A 20,860-nucleotide genomic window follows, 5' to 3' on the forward strand; every position below is an offset into this window, starting at 1 on the left:
ACAGACATGCGAGATTTTTGTAATCCCACTGGACCTGGACCGTGTTGTTAGATCTGATAAACCGCACGGTTTGTGTGGACGGAGCTTCTCCGTCCAGTCGTTTACGCAAAATTTGTGCCAACAAACGCTGCGGCCGTTTTGTTTATTTGAGCCGTGCGGGCCCGCAACTCGGCGGTGATTTCAGCGAAGGCAACGCCGCAGAGTCGGGCACGAAAATAATTCAGTCCCGATGTGAGTGATTATACTTTATGCTGTCAAAATCCGCCAGCGCCTTCGTGAGTAATCAGCCGACGTGTTATGAGGGTCATCGTCAGGCCTCGGTGGTTCTGGGGGGGGGGGGGGGGGGGGTGCTCTGTTATGCGGCCAGTCCTGATTCTAAAAGCTCCACAATTTTTTCGGACCTAATTTAGCTCCAATAAAACATAAAAAAGCAATTTCGATGGAGGGTACATTTGGATATACAAATGTTAAAATTAGCGCCTTCCCCCTGTTGGTTTAAAACCTTTACGCACACGCTGAGTGCGATTTATTTTTCATGCGCAACTTTTTACTCAGCTTTATACACGTGTTACCAGTTCAAAGTCTTGTCAAATGTGTTTTCTGTGTTTTCTGATTGCAAAATGACTTTTGATCTGATATAGATGAGGAGTTTCTCTACAAAACAATAGGAGTCGCTTCAGCGGCTATTTCTTTGGGCGAAATAAAATAAAATAAAATAAAAACATTAATAATTTAATACATATATAATAAAATAATACGTATCTCGTTTGATTTTATTTAAAAATTCTTTTTAAAAAAATGGGGCAGAAAGGGAAGCTATGATAACAATTGGGCTTATGTTTACGTTACATATAGAGTTCATGTTTTGTCATTATCCAGTATTAATATACTAGATGAGGAATGAGTGATTTGCATATTTATTTGTATTTCATTTGTATTAGTTAGTCCATAATAATACAAAAAGGAGACAAAAGGTGTCAAACTTTTCTGAACAACCAACTAAAATCATTCATGAAGGGGATGGCTTTCAAACCTCTTCTTTTTTTTAACTCATGCGTTTTTAAAGTCTTATCCAAAAAAAACACGTTTTTTTCTAATTGCGTCAAGTGACACCTGTTCCTGCTGCGCTGCAGGTATGTTGCGCCTGTGAAAATGCGCGCAGCACCTCCACGGGGACGCACCACGAGCTTCATTACTTGAAGACATGATTCATTCATCGGGTCTTCTTTTACCACATAAGGCGGCACGAGCGGCCCCCGCGGCGGGCGGGACAAGAACAAAGTTCCGGGGGGCTGTGATAACTCTTGATTGGTTGCTCTGCGCCGTGACTGATAGCTCCCTCTCCTGCTCTCCTCTGAGCTGCTTGTTGACACTCTCCCAAAGTCCTCACGGCGCCCTTGGATAGCGGAGGCTCTCCGTTCCTCCCAGCTCACCTTGCGTCTTGGTTCTAGGACGGCAAAAAAAAGAAAATAAACTGGCACCGTGGATGTGTTTTCTAAACTCTTCTTGCTGTGCGCGAAGCTCGTGATCTCGCCAAGTTCCCCTCTGTTCTGACAGAAATGGCCGAGAAGCGGAGGTCTCCGTGTGCAATGAGCGTCAAGGCGCACGCGTTCTCGGTGGAAGCGTTAATTGGAACAGAAAAGCGGCGCAGGACGAGCGGAGAGGATGCAATGTGTCCCGGGTACGAGGAGGGCAATAATGTTTCTGATTTAACCGGGACAACGGCGCTGAGAGACGGAAGAGCGTGCGCCGCTGACCGGACCAGCGAGGCCGAAAGCGCCAGCGACGGATCCCGTAAGTCATGACAAAAAGAACAGCAACAATATTTATAATAACAGTGCCTCAGCCTGCAGAGCAAATGCGAGCAATTTATAGATGTGAATAAATGTTGTTTTGTAATCAAAAGCCTTTTGCTTTCACGCAACTTAAAGCAGAGAAAATGACGCACAATAACAGAAATTATGTGAAAGCAGAACTCCGCAGCAAAGAAAATATTTTAAAAGCGGAGTTAAGTGGATCACTGGCCTCAACGTAATCAAATTCCCAACACCTCGGGAGGCCATGCTGAGCAGAAAAACATGGAGGTGCCCAAAAAACCCAAATTCACATAGAAATAATCATCTTCCATAATAAATAAAACAAAAAGAAAAGAAAAACAACACTGCTTTACACCCCTAGAGCTTATTATTAAGCGCGACAGCTGTCTTTGTTTATGTCATAAATATTTCAGTAAATTTGATTTTCAGTCAAACAAAATAACAAAAATATTTTATAATTTTTTATTGATCCAAAAATTTGGATACATGCAGGGTTTTTGTTGCCTGGAAAGCACATGTGTCTCTAATTTATACTTATTTTAAATTTGGGATTCATAAAATTCTAAAAATGTTGAACATTTAATCTAATATGACCTACATTTAATATAACGTACTCTCTAAGAGACAAACTTTTCCTTTTATGAGTTTCTTTATTATTAAAAAATGCATTTTATAGTATGTTAGTGAGAATGAGTGTTTTATTGAGCGGACCGTCGTTTAGTTATCTCCTGGTTCCGGTGCAGCGGAGAGCGAGGACGCGCTGCAAGAGAGCCCGCAGCCCGCAGCGCCGTGCGTGGCGCCTGCAACCGGGAGGGGAGAGGAAACGCACGTGGACCTGCAGGGATCAGACCTGTGGAAACGCTTCCACGAGATCGGCACGGAGATGATTATCACCAAGGCCGGACGGTGAGACGCGCGTGGATGGCGGGAGTTTAGCTCCGGAGAAAGAAATTCGCTGTAGAAATACAATCAATGACAATAAAAATCTTTGAAATGTGGAGAAAACAACATAAACAGTCCATTTAGCATAAACGCATTACTTTATTTAGAAAGTCTTTTTCTTTAGCATGAAATATTTTTTTTTTGAATTTTTCAACTATTTAAATAAATGACGTAGATTTTCTGTTTGATTTATTGTCATTTTTATTACTTTAGTTTTTCATTACCCTTTTCTGTCTCTGATTTGATCTTAGGCGGATGTTTCCCGCCATGCGAGTCAAAATAACGGGTTTAGACCCCCATCAGCAGTACTACGTTGCCATGGATATAATCCCCGTGGATAACAAACGATACAGGTAAGGCGTCACGCATCCTCGCGCGCTATGACGCATAGGCGCTCCCTTATTAGACTCACATTTTGTGACTAAATGTATCTTCAACTCTTTTCGAGTCTTTAGCCTCACACTCGAACCTGCAATAAAGTTTTGGTGCCTAATTAGCACCAGTCGGCCTGTTATCTTAATTTAGACTCCCTCTGCAGGCTTCCCCCCCCTGCTTTTTCTGCTCCGTTTCTCCACAAATGGCGCTTTGGCACTGCAGTTTCGTCGTTTTGCCGTCCCTTTTGGGCCTTTTGGACGCCTAACCTCTGTAGCCACCAGGGTCAAACTAACAAAAGTTGCTATGAAGCACAGGAAAAAATAGTGCGTTGCTGCGCTCAGTGCTGCCAAGGTTCCGCACACACACATACATATATATATATATATATATATATATATATATATATATATATATTTACATTTTTTGTGGGATTTTGGGCAATATTGTTTATTCAGTTCAATGTAGTTTTTTTTTTACATTTCTGACTCCTGTTGTTATCTTAAAGAATGCAGGTTTAATTCCATTCACTGGATGATAATTACAGCATCAGTCAGACAAGAATTTAAGATCACAGCCTTTTGCAGGTCTTTGTTTCCAAACCTTAGAGCTTAAGAAAACAGGGGGGGGGGGGGGGACTGCAAATGTTAAAGAGTTTTAAAGTATTTAAGACATTTGTCTATGGTTCAAACTTGAGCACACACGTTTAATGTTTTCAATATGAAAAAACCCACTGTTTGTAAGAAAAAACTGAGATTGAATTCCTTGTTAAATCTCTGTAACAGTCCCTGCATTTTAAAAAAAATGCCCTCCTCGTCATTTATTTTTTTTGTTAAAAAATGTGAAGGTACGTGTATCACAGCTCCAAGTGGATGGTAGCGGGGAATGCCGACTCCCCTGTGCCTCCAAGAGTGTACATCCACCCGGACTCCCCCGCCTCAGGAGAGACGTGGATGAGGCAGGTAGTCAGCTTCGACAAACTCAAACTGACAAACAACGAGTTGGACGACCAGGGACATGTACGTACTAAATTTGGGATTTTTTTAAGGCTTTTTTTTTTTGGAGGGGGGGGTGTTTTTAATTTAGTCTTTGAGTCTTATTGAGGTGAATCTCTGCTCAGATCATCCTTCACTCCATGCACAAGTACCAGCCGCGGGTCCATGTCATCCGCAAGGAGTGTGGGGAGGAGCTGTCTCCGGTGAGAGCCATCCCCGTTGGGGAGGGCACCCACACCTTCTCCTTTTCGGAAACTGTGTTCACCACTGTGACCGCATATCAGAACCAGCAGGTAAAACAACAAAGGAAAACGTGTGTTAGCATTGTTTTAGGGGAGTTTTCGGTGTTTAAACTCAAGCAGCCTCAAAGCTGTGGGAAAATGTTTTGCATTTTTGAACTGATCCGTGCCAACTTTGAGGTAAAACATAAGGTCAAGAGGCCCACAGTGCACGATGGCTGAAGTCAGAACATGCTAGTAATGCCAATAAAAGTCCCTTTGGATGCGGGTCACAGAGCCGGGCCTTCAGCACCACCCACAGCCTCAGCATGCAGTCCTCCAGGACACGAAAGACTGAATGCACACACACTTCAGCACAACAAGCAAACATGCATGAAAAGGAAAAAGCTTCATCCAGTGTGTGTTATCATGCACAGAAATCTAGAAACAATTACCACTTTAAATCTGTTTTTCAGATCACAAGGCTGAAAATTGACAGAAACCCATTTGCAAAAGGCTTCAGAGACTCAGGCAGAAACAGGTGAGTTAACATCACTGGAGTTATCCCCCAGGAATATAATTTTCTGCATTGGTGGGGATTTTTTGTTTGCACATTTAGTATTTTTATCGTCAAAGTTTGATGAACAAAGTTCTGGTATTTTTTTATGCTGCAAAATGTGCAACAAGCTCCTTAAAAAAAGCAGCTAAACTGGCGATCACGATCAGCAATAGATGCATTTTTATTAAAATGTGCTAACTTTAAAGGCAAATTACTCTGACAGTTGCACGGTTCTTTGAAGGGGAGGAAAAATGTAACGTTGGCCGCAAATCTTAATGGAGCATCAGATTCCAGCCAACCTCAACTTCAGCAGCAAAATAATAAAATGGAGAGAGTCCTGAAGGAAATCTGTATAAACACATTTGAAAACATATATAAACACAGCATTAAAACAACACTGCAGTAAAACTCCAGCAGTCTCCCAACAGCCGCTCCCTTGAGGCCTCACAGAAATCATTAGGGCAGAGAAGGAGGAGAACCCGTGAGACGGAAAATCCGGAGGAATTGGGTGCCTAACGGTGCGCTGGATAACCCAGAAACCTTCCCGACTGACCCTGTAAAACAGGAATGCTGACCCCCCCCCCCAAAAAAAAATCCCTTCAAATATTACAGGAAGAGTTAAACAGTTTGCTAAATAAACTTCTGCTCCAATAGGCTTTGGAGCCTGCAGAACCACTCTGAGCAGCTTGTCTAAATTATCACCCAGGCTACAACTCTGTTGGAGGGGGGACTTTTATACTCACGCTAACGAGCGGTAACAGAGCACTCGCATTACTCCACCACAGCAACCCTCTGCCCCACTTAGAGAAGAGCGGGTGGGGGTAGAGGACTCGGACTGAGAGCGAAGGGGAGTGCCACCTCATAAATCGCTGCTGCGGCTTCCTGCTCCTTCGTCCTGATTCGCCCGTAAAAGCAGTGTGAAAGCAATTACCTACAAGCACCCAGAGGGCAGCAGCCAATGACAACGCTGCGTTTATGCTCCTCATTACCTATGGTCTCCATGGAGACCATAAGAGAGGCCCCCACAGTGGCCAAGACGGCCACCAGGTGGTTAAGAGCCTGTAGCCAAATTAGGCTTTTTGAAAGGCCGTGCGCGGAAAGCAGAAACGGGAATTTTAGCTTCATTTTTCTTGTTTTGTCCTGGTAATGCAGATGTGTTTCGCTGCGTGTTTTGCAGAATGGGTTTGGAGGCTTTGGTGGAGTCGTACGCATTCTGGCGGCCATCACTGCGAACGCTGACGTTTGAGGACATACCTGGAATGGCCAAGCAAGGTAAGGACGAGAGCCTTGCATGAAATGAGAATACTTTGTCGTAGTTCATCAACTTTTGTACCATAGTCCGGGTGAATACTCGATTTTGATTGGCTGCAATAAAAAGTGATAATGGACACCTAAAAAGAAGTTCCGGACACACAGCCTGAAGGATCTATGTTATTGCTCTGGCCTGAATGCTAGTTGGTAACCAGAAACAGAAATGATGCTTCATATCACCTAACATGACGACTAGCTTATAAGCCCCTTTCCTCCACTGGTTGGTCCTCATTCACCAACTGCAGCAGAGCGGAATCGGTTCAGGCTTGGTAGTCGTTACCATGACAACGCATGTCAAATAGTTCACAAGCAATTTAAAAATAACAATATTAATGTTCTAATAATTGATGTAATATTTATTTCTTCTCTAAGTGACCGCGGTGTCGCCTATCAAAAATTAATAGACTTCGCAGAAGTAACCGTCCTCTGTTTCGTGTTGGACAGGTCACACCTCTACTGTCCATTAGTTTTGAAAACGGTCCCCTCGTCAGGGCATTATACCCTATGTATTTCAGCAACCTTTTTCCAGTCTGGCTAAAGGGCAGCCTACAAAATCCATTTGTGACCCAACAAAAGTGAAAACCCCCAGACTTTTGCAATCCTGAGTTTGGAATCTTGCCTCACTTTGTTTTGTTTTTTTTCTGGCTTCCTCTCCTCAGGCGTCCCAGGAGCTCATGGAGGAGTTGGAGGATCATCTCATCTGCTCTCCACATCACCGTGTTCATCTCCTTTCCAAGTCTGCCCCCTCAGCCCACCAGACTACACCTGCACCCGGCCTGCACACGCACTACACCGTTACAGCAACGCCCCGGAGCCGTTCCCCCCTCACAGAGGTCCGTCCAGCTACGACGCTGAAGGATTCTGCTCCCTGCCTCTCCCTGCCACTCAGCTCGGCTATCTATCAAACCCCACTCCACAGGGTTACGCCGGCCTCCGGCTCCACACGCAGCCCTACAGCCTGTACGGTTACACATTCCCCCCGTCACCACGCCTCGCTGCCAGCCCTGATAAAATGCCCACTGCTGCCAGTGCCAGTCATCAGAGCCCTTTCCTGGGTTCTTCTCCCAGTGGGACTCTTACAGACAGTCTTGGTGTGCTGGGCGCCGGACAGCAGGGCTTCTTGTTTGACTCTCGGACCATAGGAGTGGGGAACAGCCAGCCGGGAAGTGGGCAGTCTCAAGTCACCGCCCACTTGGGCTAAACTTGACTCTAGATTACAACACAAACAAAATGGCGCCCTGGTGTGGGCGTTCGTTGCTCTAGGATCAAACACTCTATGAATATTGATGTACAGATGTGGTATGAAGCTGAAGTGTGGACAGTGATGGATCAAATAACTGCCTCTATAAGCTTTTCAAAGTTACATTTAAAGGAAGTGACTTAGTAGGGGTTCATTGACACAAATTTGTAAACTGATATCCAGAAACCACTAACTCAGCTGGAACTGAACCAGGCCTGGGCTCCGACCGAGCAACAGACAATCAAAGCAAGCACTTAGACTCCTGAGAGTGCCCTGAATCACTTTGATACCTTTGCGTCTAACTGGATGGCTCCACCATTTTATACCGGTCAACTTCGTCAAATGCGCCCTCAGTCATCAACATGGAATACAGGCTTTACAATCGTGTCTGTTCGAAAAAATCAAATAATGTGCGGAATCATGCATTTTGACATGATGGCTACAAGTACCCCCCATTTTTTGGTCAAAAATGTGGGAACGATCAACCCACATATTGTGTATTCAGTGAAACAATCCCTTAGGAATCAGAAAAACAGCTTTTCTTTGAACATTTCATTCATTATATTTCTGTGAGAAAGGAGCACCAGACTCATCTTTTAAAGGGGTTTGTGCCCCTTTGCACTTAAAAAGCCCAATGCACCTGCTTCGGCTGTTAAGATGGCCGTCAGGTGCACACGACCTGCCCCGCACTTGACTGAAAAGCTTCTCTTTGCCAAAAGACACAAGCACGCTCTGTGACTTTTTGAGCCAAATAAAATATTAGTACCTTGATGTTTGTTTCTCATTTGCATCTGAAGACCATTTTGATATTACTTAACCATCTCTTACACTGAAGGATCATTTGGTTTTTCGAAAAGTCTACGTTCAAAATTGAGAGTGTCAAATATTTTTGTCATGAAAGAGAAAAAAATATAACTGACCCTTTTTCTATCTTTGTTTTTGTTTGCGTGTTAATTGAAAGCCTGGATAGAAACCTTAAACAAACTCACAACCAGATCTGACATTTATACCAATATAAATGCATGCTGATATCCCCACAAATGACTACACAACCACATGACACATTCTTTAATCTAGCATAAGGATTATACGTTTAGTTGTTGGAAGTCCCACACAGAAGGGTGTGTGTTCACTGTTGATCTGGGTGGCAAGCTGTGGAGATGTGTGTGTGTCTGTGTGTGTATATTTGTGCGTGAATGTGGGCCAACAGGTGGTTGGGTTGTCAGCAAGTGTGTGACTTCCAAGTCTCAAAGTTCATGTGGCTCCTAAGAATTGACACCCTGCCTCCCACACACACATGTAAGAGCACAAAAACTCATTCTTCGCTGCTGAAAGCATGAGGCAGACCTTTTAGCAAAGGGTCAGTTGAAGCTAAAACTATGTCAAAAATGCACGAAATTCTGTGGACAAAGGCGCTATTTTGCTTGTGAGTAATTTTACTCGATTTTAGTTTAACTACAAGCTATTAAAGATGAGATGTTTGAAGTAAGAACTCAAGTTACGTTCACAACGGGCATGTGACGCTTGTTCAAGATCGCACATTTAGCATGTTCTTAAACACATGTTAAGCCCACAGGACGAGTAGGGAGGGGATCCTTCTTCTTGTCTTTTCCTACTTGCATCTACTACTAGCGTTTGGTAGCGCATGTCCGTCAGCTACAGTTGGCAGAGAAAACATCGCAAATCTTGCTCCAGGCTTTTTCTCAACTCTATTCTGAAATATGAAAGACTTGGACAAAGCGCCATTTTTAATTTATCCTTCATGATCAATTTTCTAAAAGCTGGCACTTCCATGAATTAAAAGGGACGCCATCCAAATGTCAGTAATTAGAGTCCCAGAATGGCCAAAGTTGAACTTGGTTTACCTTTCAACACGCATTTAAAGGACGTGCATTTTGTATATAGAGCACAAAAAACGTTCGCAAAAACCTGAGTAGCTAGAGTTTTGAACGCGGAAGCCCAAAACACACTTTTAAGTGTTTTACATGGACTTTTCACTAAAGTTGGTCACTTGAACACACGCAGCTTTGGGGTGTACGTAGACCAGGGTCATTTAATCTGGACCAGTTTTTTCCTATGATGTTTGCTTAGAGCTGCAAACACTGGGCCATCTGTAAAAGCAGGTATCAATAGTCCTGAAAGTAATTCTTGATGGAGATCTTTACAATGGAAATGCAGATAGAGAAGTGTGAAGGTGTGCAGCTACTTATTTCACTAAGAAGGGAACCCCAACCCTCGGGCAGCAGAGCAGTTGTTACTGGGCTGCAGAGATATTGCATTGCATTGTTTGATTTATAATCTGATTCTGAAGGGAGGTTTATTTTTATTTTTTTGGAAAACTACTGGATTCTCCCCACCACATTAAACTCATTTTTGACGCTCGTCAAGTTGCTCGGTGTTATATACCCACTGCTTTCTTAAAGTGGTAAAACCCTCAAGTTAAGAACGTTTACCAAAAAAAATTTAATTGGAACGTTTCTTTTGGCAGACAGAGTTAAGGGAAAATCCCCATTACATTTAAATGGTTCCTACTCAAAATCTGGTGTACAAATGAGGTTTAAAGCAGCTGCAGATATTTGACAGAGGATGAAGATAACCTTTATCTTCAACACTTAAGGGACGTCAGCCTTGTACAGGCCGGTCAGTGAAAATATTGTCCGTCAATAAATCAGTCCATGGCCTGAAAAAGTTGGAGACCACTGACGTAGAGCACCATTGACTTGTGGTGGCCAAATTTTCTTCTATGTCATTTTCCTTCTCGTTTTTATTTTGGGCAACCCCCTTTAGCAAACAAGTAGTTTGGTAACACAGCTTACATGGTTTGGTCTGCTCTCAAAAGTGCAGTGTGAAATCAAAGAAAATGAAAGTGTGACTCATTGCAGAATTTTGCATCTTCCGTAGGATTACACATCAGCAGCTTTTGGTCTGGATCCTTGGATATTCCAAGTTGTTTGAGGAAATGTAGAGTTTCATGGAAACAGTGATTAGGCATAAAGTAAGAGTATTGGTTCATTTGTGAAGGAACCCCCTGTTTAGTTAGATTTTACATCTTTACAATCCATCCATCTTCCGGACACACTAAATCCCCCTTGAAGGTCGTGCAGGGTTGCTGGAGCCCTGAACATGTCTACAGTCTGTTGCAGGGCCTTTACAATACATGTACCTGATATCTTTATCCAAAAAAGTAACATTGGCTAAGTTTACGAAGTATCTAAGGAAACAAAAACTAGTTGAAAAGATAATGAGAATGTGTAGGTTCACAATTTAATGGTCAGAGAAGCAACAATGCATACCACCCTGGTATTCTTCTTGCCTTTTTCTGTGTCGTAAGGGCTTTTTTGGGTGAAATTTTAACCTAAAAGGTACAACCTTTGCAACCGTTTGGCACTGTGTAAGGTTTGATGCGGTGTATAGAGAATGCACATCACACCTTAAAGAAGGTGTGAAGCTGTTTATTACATCTTCCGCCTAATCAAACCCAGTCTGCCCACCACTGGTTCAGAATTTGACCAAAGTACGGTTTGTTTGGGCGGTGTGGATGCTCTTGTTCCCCATCGAAGGCTTGGCCTGCTTGGAGTGATGTTCGATGGGACCGTTCCTGGACTTGAGATCTGCACAGTTGTTCAGTGAGTGTAAAGTGGGACAAAGTACTTAATGACATAAATTGTACAACAATAGTTTGTGAACTACAACTATTGGCCTTGTCTACAGACAACACTGACTATGAGACCTTTCGTAATGTGAAACTAATGGAAAATGGTTCTATCTGGTCTGGAGTTAAAGTTGAGTATCCAGTGTTCTTAATGCAAAGAGTCAGTAAACATAAATAGTACTGACAAAGGTGAGCCATGCCATGTCTCAGGGCTGACAGAAGTACCAAGCATCGCCCCCTGCCGTATTGGCGAACATACTAACAGCATCTGGGCACAAATAGCAAAGGAGTATTTTAAGTCCCACCAAGGATGGCGAGCAATCAAGCGTTGCGTTTGAGCATATACAGATGGTGGGCTGTGAATAGGTCTTAGGTCTAGAGTTGCATTTTGGCCCGGTTTGCTTTGGACACATATTCTACAGCAGTAATGGATAGAGAGAAAATAGACTCATCATATTTCTGTTTGTGCAACTGTGCGTAAAATTTATTTGTATTTTTTGTAGTTTGTAAGTCTTATACATGTAAAAACACAATTGCAAGTATATCAAGTTATGCACAAAATGCATTGTATGAGTTACAATTCAGCAGTTTAAGGGTCTTTTCTATAGGACACAATGGTTAACAGTGAACATGATCAGTCTGAGGGAAAATCACAGTTGCTTAGACATGTTTTTTGGATCAGACTTGCTCATTGATGCCATCCAAAGCCAATGACGGTCAAACTCTATGGTCTACTGAAGACAATGCTAAAATTTTGAGCCTCTCATTGGTTAATGGGAAAACTGTACAACAAAAAAGTTTATTAAAGCCGTTGAATTTTTAAATCTCTGAGGACCAATCAAGTATGAAACCATAATGAAAGCATTTTATCAACATTTCTTTAAGAAGTGGGAATGTCTTCGGCCAACGTAATGGCTTTGGACGTGAAGTGTTCCACCCCGTTTCAGTTGTCTCCTGTCACTCTGAAGGTGAGAGGTGCTGACGAGAGGAGCACATGTGAGGGGGGGGCAGGAGGTGACAGTAGTGGGGAGGAGAGCTTATTTTAGAATCCAGGAATGATTGGCTTGTTGTGCGTGAGTGACAGCGGACGGAAACCGCCTGATGCATGTGTGGCAACACAGAAAGCCCCCCCGCTTTGCACAAGCAGACGCGCTCAAATCTTCCTCCTGCTGCTACTTTTGCAAAACTTTTTCAGACTTTTCTTTCATAGGAGTGTACGCCACAACATCTCTGGCGTACATTCCCAAATGTTCACAAAGAAACACCCCTCCAGGATCTAGGGGTTCTCAGCTCAGATGGGGACATTAACACTTGTGTTTGACCAGGTGACGAAGTGACAGATCTGTCACGTTATCTGTCGGGAGGAAGGGGGGGGGGGTGTAATGGGAGGACAAAGAATGAAGAAGGGTTAGAAAAGGCGCCCTGTTTTAAAGAAATAAAATAACTTTTTTGCAGTGTATAAGGGACTTTTAATGAATATTTTAAACAAACTACCAATCTACAGACAAAACATTTGCAGCATCTGGAACAATACAATTGAAATCCATTTTAATCTTTTAAAGTCATACAAACTTTGCTTAAGTAAAACTAAGCTGAGCTGATCTAGTTCTTTATGCATTTCTCTAAGTTTTAAGAGAGTATGCTTTCACACTATTAATAAAAGGATTAATCTTAAAAGCGTATACTTATTAGTTTTTAAGCAGGAATTTCAGTGTCACAGTTTCAATTGGAAATCAGCTCACAAACCACTTTAAATATCCCTTCTAAATGCATCTATTTTATTTTACTTTTTATTTTAGCCATGCATGAATACCAGAACAGCAGCCAAAGCTTCTCCTTATGACAATGAATATTTTGAAATGTCTTGCAAAACAAGGCTGAGAGATAGCGGTGTACATTCTGGTTCAGTACATTCTGTAGATGATTCAAAGTTTTACATTTGACACTATAACTTTTTCTCTTAGGTGCAGACGAACGTTTGCAGCACAGAATCTATTAGCTTTTGGTAGTTTTCAAAGCCTTTTTTTTCTTTCAGAGGAGAGCTTGTCATCATTTCATCCTTTTTCTTCAATTTTCAGCTTTTTAAATGCCCTTTACATCATTATTAATGTAAGTAAGTCTCTAAGCAAGTGGTCTGTTTTGCAAAAACGTTTTTGTCCATCTGATGGGCTTTTGCAAACAACCCATGTCTGAACAAAAATGAAACTTTTCCAATGGGAATTCTAATTTGCATAGAGGCCACATGTGTGGTTATGGCGTTCTGTGGTGTAAATTAACATGTGGACCACATGTTTGAGAATGCTCAGAGGAGAGTCGCAGCCTCCAGTGCGTGACTGAGAATATGAAATTGGTAGTCCACAGGTGAGGGCCACAAAAAAACCTTCCCTGGAGTATAGAGAACTTATAAATATCACAAGCCAAGATAAAAGAGAAAGTTTTATTTGTAGCTGGTGAGTTGCATATTAGAATTACAAATGGGACTAAGGATAAAATCAAAGAAAGGGCATTTTTTTAGGTTTCTTTTTAGCATCTGCTGTAGTTTTGTTTTAGCGGTTGCCATCAGAGCTTGTGTTCTAGGTCACCTTTTACTTAAGACTCCGATCAAACTAGTGTTTGTTGGTGTTTTTAACATGTTCTTGTGGTATTTTTTATGATGATAAAAGACAGAAAGAAAGAAATTTAAGCTTAAAACTGCATTTCTGAGTATTTCTTTATTCAAACCGTTGTGAATCAGGAGCAGACGAAAAAATGCTGTTGGAAAAAAATCGTATATGTGACGTAGAATATACACTGGGCGGGCCACAAGCTACCTGCTACACTTCTTTCTGATGGATCCACTTGTAGACAAATAGATGACTTTGTTTTCCTCTTCTGAGCTGGCATCTGGCTTAAAACTGATAGCTTCAATGCTGTGTCGTACCTGCCTCAGCAACATGCGTTCCCTTCCAATGAATTGCCTATGTATACCCTAATATAGTTTTTAAGTCCATTGTTGGACTTCACATCCAAAACATGCAGCAATTAAACGTGCATTGAAAGTGAACTTTGACCAATCAGGGACTCAGACTTGAAGTGCCGAATGTTTGAAAAATAATCATAAAGGAGTAAATTACTATTTGTGGTTTGTTTGTTATAGGACACCAAGTCTTTTATGTATCCGAAAAGGGCTGTGAAAGAAAAAACCTTGAAGATTGACTAAATATGCACCACTTTGATATTTCACACCAAAACCTCTTATAGTGAAGGATATGTTAAACGTCATCACATGCCTGGTGTGCATGTAGCTTGAAGTTGGGGTTGTGAGGGGCTAAAAGCTAGTAGGAGAGCTTGTAAACAGATGGGTGATGGGAAGTGGGGACGGGCTTACTACTAGCCTACAGTCCCGCCAACAACACAGAGGCACATTTTTAATGAACTCCTGGTGCTCTGTAAAAACCATGTCCTAGAAAATGACAGATTTTTTTTTTGGGATAAAAACATGTTCAGAATAAAAAGACCGCTGGGAAGGATTTGAAAATGGATCAAAAGATGATTGGAGTGGGACTTTGAGGAGTAAAGAGAGTAAAAGGCGTATTTTGTCTCTTCTGCCGTTCTTGGAAGTGCACCTGTGCTCAGAGAGCCTCAGCTGGTGACAAGTCTAGGTGGGCTCTGCTGACAGCATCGCAGGCCCAGCTTAGCTTCATCTGCGTGACCTGTTAATGGCCCAGCCAGTATTTGATGACAGTTGCAAGAACCTGAGGCTCAGGGTGTTCTTTACCACCATTACATTTTTGTCATCAAATCTACCCTGGCTAAGCTGATTTACTGCCATCTCTGCATGGAATGCTTCTCAGTCCCCCCTTTAGACACCCTACGAACTCTGATCTATGAGGGGAGTGTTGAAAAATAATTGGGACAATATTTTCCTTTAATCTTTCCATGTCAACAACGGTGACAGGAGCACCTTTGGTGCATCTTTCATTGGCTGATCTTCAATATGAAGACATACAAAGTGCGTGAGAGCTCGTGCAAACTCAGTTTCAAACATCTTGTGCGTCTGAGAGACGCTGAGAACGACTGACAGACTTTGAGTCGAGCCAAAAAGAAAGGAAAGGCTCTGCAGTATACCTTGTCAGTTCTTTGACCATGTGGTCCGTGGCTCTGTCCTCTGATAGGGCAGTTATATAGAGCAGCCAAAGCAGACAGTCTGAAGCACAAGAAACGTGTTATGACCCTTCAGAATAGAATAGAATTGAATTGAATTGAATAGACTTTTTTGTAATTGTTGGGGTAATTAAATTGAGTGTGGTCTGGTAGCAGCAATGCAAGTGCACAGTGATTTAAAATAAAGGAAACAATATAGAAGTCTATGGGAACATGCATAAATGCGCATTTTGGGTTTCTGTGTTCAACACTCTCGCGTTCATGCGTTGCTACACAAGTTTCTACGACCATTTTCGGGGGTCCACATTCAAAAACCATTGAACGTGCCTTAAACTAGGTCAAATTTGACCAATCAGGGACTCGGATTTGGTAGTGACGTATGGATGGTGTCCTGTTTTTTTCACTGAAGTGCCAATTGCCTAGTAAACAGCAGAAAAAAGAAGAAGCCCATCCCTGCTTGTCCAGTGTGAACCGCATGGGCCAAATACACGTTTTTTACAAACTCACGTTTAGCGAATTCTAGAAAGCACATCACATGTCCGGTGTGTCCGCAACACATGGTTTACGGTGGGCCCCACACACATTTAACTTTCTCTCATCTTTTGAACTGTTTAAAAGCAATTCCCAGTGGTTTTTTTAAACAGAATTATTCGAGACTCAACTTCAGGATTTGACTTGGAACTCAAGTTTTGGGACTTGGAAACTTGTTAATGACACAATAACCAAATGAAGAATCATTGTTTACTAGTCATATTAAAGTAATAAGATGATTTTTACTAATGATTGTCACATTCATTTTACTCGTGCGTTGCAACTCTTATGAGTTGACTTGGATTTGTGGAAAAAAGTTGAAACTTAATCTTTGTCAAATTTGATAGTATCATTGACTAAGAAATTGGGGAGCAAGTGTGGAGAAAAGCTTTTTTCCTGGGGGGCAGTTGCCCCCTTGCACGTCAACAGCTCTGCCCCTGGCTTGAAGCTACATCTATGTTATGTTCTATTAGTTTGCTAATTTTGCTTAATAATAATTATCCTAATGAACAGTTTTAACTATTTTCAGCACTGTTACTTTCACAAAAACATTAAGAGGTCGCGGATCGAGTCATATTGCATAGAAGTCTGCACGCTTCAGTGTTCCCCTTGAACCCAGCTTAGAGGCTGTGCTGCTAACGGGAGGGGGACATGCAGCGTTCCTCATGTATGTGTGTTTTCCTGTAGATGCAGTGCTGGCCTGATCGTGCCTCTGCCGAAGTCCTAGCATGCTCATTTATAGCCGAGCAGCCCATCAATCTTAATAGAGGAGAGAAGTGCAAAGAGCCGATGAAACGGCAGACATGATCACTATTCACTGAGTGGGGCCAAGGAGGGAGGGAGGAGCAAAGGGAGGTAGATGACGACCGGAGGGGAGAGATGAAGGGGGCGAGGGGGCAGAAAAGGGAGTGAAAGTGAGGAGGGGAGGGAGTGTGGAAGAAGGATGGGGTGAGAAAGACAGAGGTCGCAGCTTGTTTATCCCCGTTAGCGATAATAAAGATCTTATCCTCACGCTGTGTGACGGCAGGCACAGAAACTGTAGAACAGACGAGCCTGGAGCTGCAACAGATTTTCAGCTCTCACCACCTTTCTATCTTTTTATCAAAATAACGTTTCATTTAATTAAATTTTTTGCGCTTCTTGTGTTGATTCGTGCTGATTTTTTTCACCAGCTGAGTAAATAAGGTCAAGATCACATTCCATCCTGGTATGGTGTGAACTGATGTGTTTATTACCTTATTAGGACCAAATCTGACCAATATTTGGACCATCAGTGTTTATTGGTACCAAAGATTCAGAAGAACTTCATCTTTGGGATCGAATGGAGGTCAGGTTAAGGTTAAGGTTAGGGTTGGGGTCAGGCTGTACAAAAGAGTAATGGAATGTCCTAATAAGAATAGCTTTGCAAACGCATGTGTATGTGCGAGTCCTTGAGAGGTGGGAAATGGCAAAAGGATATTTAGCGGTGGGCTGTGATGCTGACACAGGACACAGCGACAGGGCTGACCCCCCACCCCCCAGGCACGAGGTACAAGAAGGATCAGAAAGTAAACATCTATGAATTGTCAACACCCCTCCTCATGTCAAAAAGTTTGATTTCAGACTCTGTCTTAAATCCATTAATAAAATCATGCCACTTTTGCTGTAGCTGAAACTATTGCAGCATGAAGAAATACCAAAAGGATTGTATGTATTTGTGGGATTAAAAGGATTATAAGTCATTTCTGCTTTTAAAATTTGATTTTAATAACAGACATCTCATCCTTGAAAAGGCACCCCACCTTAAGGATATTTTAAAAACTAAATCACAGCTGCAGTTTGCCCTCATCTGACATTAGGATTCGGATTTTCAGGCAATCAAAACAAAAAATACTAAAGAAGACCCAAAAAAAAGATATTTATCTATAGAACTTTGGCAACTGGAAAAATTTAAAATTCAATGTTAAAGATGATACATACCTATCCACATATGCATGTAGGTGATGCCATTATAATGACTCCCAATCTTAAGTTGACAGATATGTCATGTCGACTCTTTTCAAATTCATACATGACCCATTGGATCCATTAAATGTGAGGTTTGTCCAAAATAAAAGTTTGCTTATTGGCTGGAAAAGAAGTGGGAGGAAGTGAACTTCTATAATTCCACCCGTGTTATGTTACAGTTACACATTTGTAAAGAGACACAATATGCAACAAAACGAGTCCCAATGTTTATCGAGATTTTCAAAAAACAGTTGTTGCAGTCATGAAAGTAAAAATTTAGTTTTGGTGTAGATGACAAACAAAAAAACATTTTAATAAAATTTTAAAGTGACATAAAAATGACAGATTTCACATATTCAATGATCGTCTTTTTAACAAAAGTGGAAATAACGAAAAATATATTTTTAATTTTGCAATTAATTAATATATTTCCTGAACCCTCTTTTTTTTAGCTTAACAAACATAACATTTAATCGGTTCAATATGACATTTACTGTATGTATTCTTTCAAATGTCTTTTTTATGATAATTATTAAGGCATTACATACATGCGAATGATTATGAAAATCTATTACTTTAACTGTTTTTTTTACCGATCTAAGTTTGTTATATCTGTGCAGAGATATACATTTATTTATTTTTGTCTGTTTTTTTGTTTTGTTTTTACTCAATGGAATTTAAATTTATGAGCTAACTGTTTTGTAGCTTTAATGCCACCTATTATTATATTTGAATTAAACAGCATTATACAAAAATTGCGCTTACAGTAAAAACAAACATTTCTGCTCAGAATAAAAAAAGATTGGAATTTTGAGATTTGGAGGTTCTGGAATGAAGACTAACTAATAAAACACCTCTTTTTTACTTTTAAAGTCTAACCTACATTTTACTTTTTAAATTTTGATTTAAAAAATCACATCTATTCAAAAATATATATATATTGAAACCGAACAATTAGACATGTCTGACAGGATTTTAACAAAATAACAAGATTTATATCCTTTTTGATGTGATGCATTCGCTTTTTGGACAATTTGGCCAAACAGGTCGAGTGAACATCAAAGCAGAGCAAATATTTAAAAGTCTATTCATGTTTTGTATATTTTGCCTTCGAGTCTCTGCAAACTGGGCTTACAGACAGACAGCCGTGTGGAGAGGTGAAGCTGGGAACACCAGCAACAGCTGCGAGAAACCATCAGATCTGTCATTCCTCACACTTCAACGGCCAACAAGAGAGTAATTTATGGCGGCCGGCGAGGGAGGGTGGAAAGGACAGGGGGGGGAAAAACGGGCAGACAGGAAACAAAGCAGCATAAACAGACGGAACAAAGGGAAATAAGGAAATAAACAGAAAAGGAAAAGGAGCTCCAGAGGGGGTATCAGAAAAGTAGAATAAAAAGGCAAAAAGGGACAAAAGTCCTTATCGAGGACGGATGGTATGTTCTGCACTACAAGGCGCACTTGAAAGTCTTAAAATGAAAAAGAAGATAGTGTGCCTCGTATATAATGTGGAATTTTTTTTTTTTTACATGTTACCATCAAAGTTGGAAGTTAGCGTGGTCACAGTTTATTTTAGAGGCGTCTGTCTGTTTCTTATGCATTGCAAACAGAGTTGAGAGTTATAGTTATTGTAGTTACGCAAACCCGGCTAACGTGTAGCGTTGTCAGACTGTTTTTTTTTTGGGGAGTTGGGAGTTAGCAAAAGCCTGTAGTCACAGTAACATTTTTTTTGGAGTGTGTCCGAATTCCCACTTTAAACCCTAACTACTAAAAAACTACTGTATATGGTGCGGGAAAATGTAGTGCCCTGAATTTTCATAAGCAACTTGGACAGAACGCTCACTGCTTTTTTTTTTTTTTTTTTTTAACGGCGGATATGACGTCATCGATTTCACAAAGTTAAAATCTAATTAAATGAGTGTTTTGCAACGATTATTTATTTATAAGTCCACTGTCTTCTGAAGATAAAAACGTTGATGGTTTATTGAAGAAATACATTTAAATAGATTTTTTTGGCAAAAATTGTTCAGACTCCATGCATTGTGGTCCATGTACGCCAATCTAGTGAGCACCCATGCACACTGGTTTTTCCCAGAGACTTCTGGGAAATTTCTAGGGCACTCACTACAAAATGGCAAACGCCCTATATAGTGCACTATGTAGGGGTTAGGGTGGGAATTTGGACATAGCCTTAGTCTGTTTTTTTTTTTTAAGTTTTGCAAACAAAGTTGTTAGTTACATGTATTGTGAATACATCAACGCGCCTAATAATTCTTACGATTCTACCATGACTTATGTGTAGCATTGTCTGTGTTTTAAAGGTTGGGAGTTAGCGTAGTCACAGTAAAATTTTTTAGAAGTATCAGACTGTTTTTTACAAGTTGCAAACAACGTTGGTAGTTACAGGTATTGTAGTAACGCTTAACTTGGCTAATGTGTATTATGTTATGAACAAATACAACTACTTTGAATGCAATCAATAAAATATGAGTCTTTGGTCTCGGTTGATGCGCCTTTTTGTTGGGTGCGCCCTATATATGACAAGTTCGAAAATTGGCCATTGGTTAACTGTGTGCCTTGAAATCCGGTATATGGTGTGTTATGTGTGAAAATTTTTGTTGCATTTCATTTCACTCCCCCTGCATCATCAGCCTTTATGGTGGACAGACGTCAGAATAATCAGGCCTCCACAAACCCAACAGAATTGGAGGCAAAATGTTCTTCATCCAAGATTAAATGTGGAATAAGTTGTATAAATGTTCAAACTTTCATCTTTGCCAGTGCAGGTGAAGTTTCTCCTGAGCAGTTCAGGTGAGGAAATGTTGGCCCAAAACCTGCTGGCCTGAGAAGTGAAAGACTTTTCCTTCTCCACACTTCCTCCTGTTATTCTTTCATTTTCTGTCTGCTGGTCTGCGGTGGGCCGCTGGTGTGAACACTCCGTTTATTTGCTTTTTTAATACAAGTCGACCCCTGTTGCCTGATGTGTGTGTGTGCATACGTGTGTGTGTCCATATGTGTGTTTGTGTGTGTAGTCAGCACTCTCCCATGAAAACTACGTCAACGACCCGGAGATGCTGTCGATAGAGGACCACAC

The 20,860-nt window shown here is 41.3% G+C and overlaps 2 protein-coding genes across 4 annotated transcripts in view; one reads left to right on the forward strand and one right to left on the reverse strand.

Annotated features, from left to right (window-relative positions):
- LOC111947089 (uncharacterized) overlaps nucleotides 1-20,860 on the reverse strand; it is an 86,058-nt gene that overhangs the window by 20,749 nt on the left and 44,449 nt on the right. The gene's annotated exons all lie outside the window — the stretch shown is intronic.
- Nucleotides 1,372-8,225, forward strand: tbx18 (T-box transcription factor 18). Its single transcript, XM_023953137.2, has 8 exons — nucleotides 1,372-1,794; nucleotides 2,561-2,723; nucleotides 3,011-3,112; nucleotides 3,979-4,150; nucleotides 4,252-4,419; nucleotides 4,821-4,885; nucleotides 6,081-6,175; nucleotides 6,874-8,225. Exons 1-8 carry the CDS (start codon nucleotides 1,560-1,562, stop codon nucleotides 7,413-7,415), a joined length of 1,542 nt encoding a protein of 513 aa, XP_023808905.1. The 5' UTR covers nucleotides 1,372-1,559; the 3' UTR covers nucleotides 7,416-8,225.

Source organism: Oryzias latipes, chromosome 24 (assembly GCF_053564925.1).
Source record: "Oryzias latipes strain Hd-rR chromosome 24, Olatipes_Hd-rR_3.1".
Classification (NCBI taxonomy): domain Eukaryota; kingdom Metazoa; phylum Chordata; class Actinopteri; order Beloniformes; family Adrianichthyidae; genus Oryzias; species Oryzias latipes.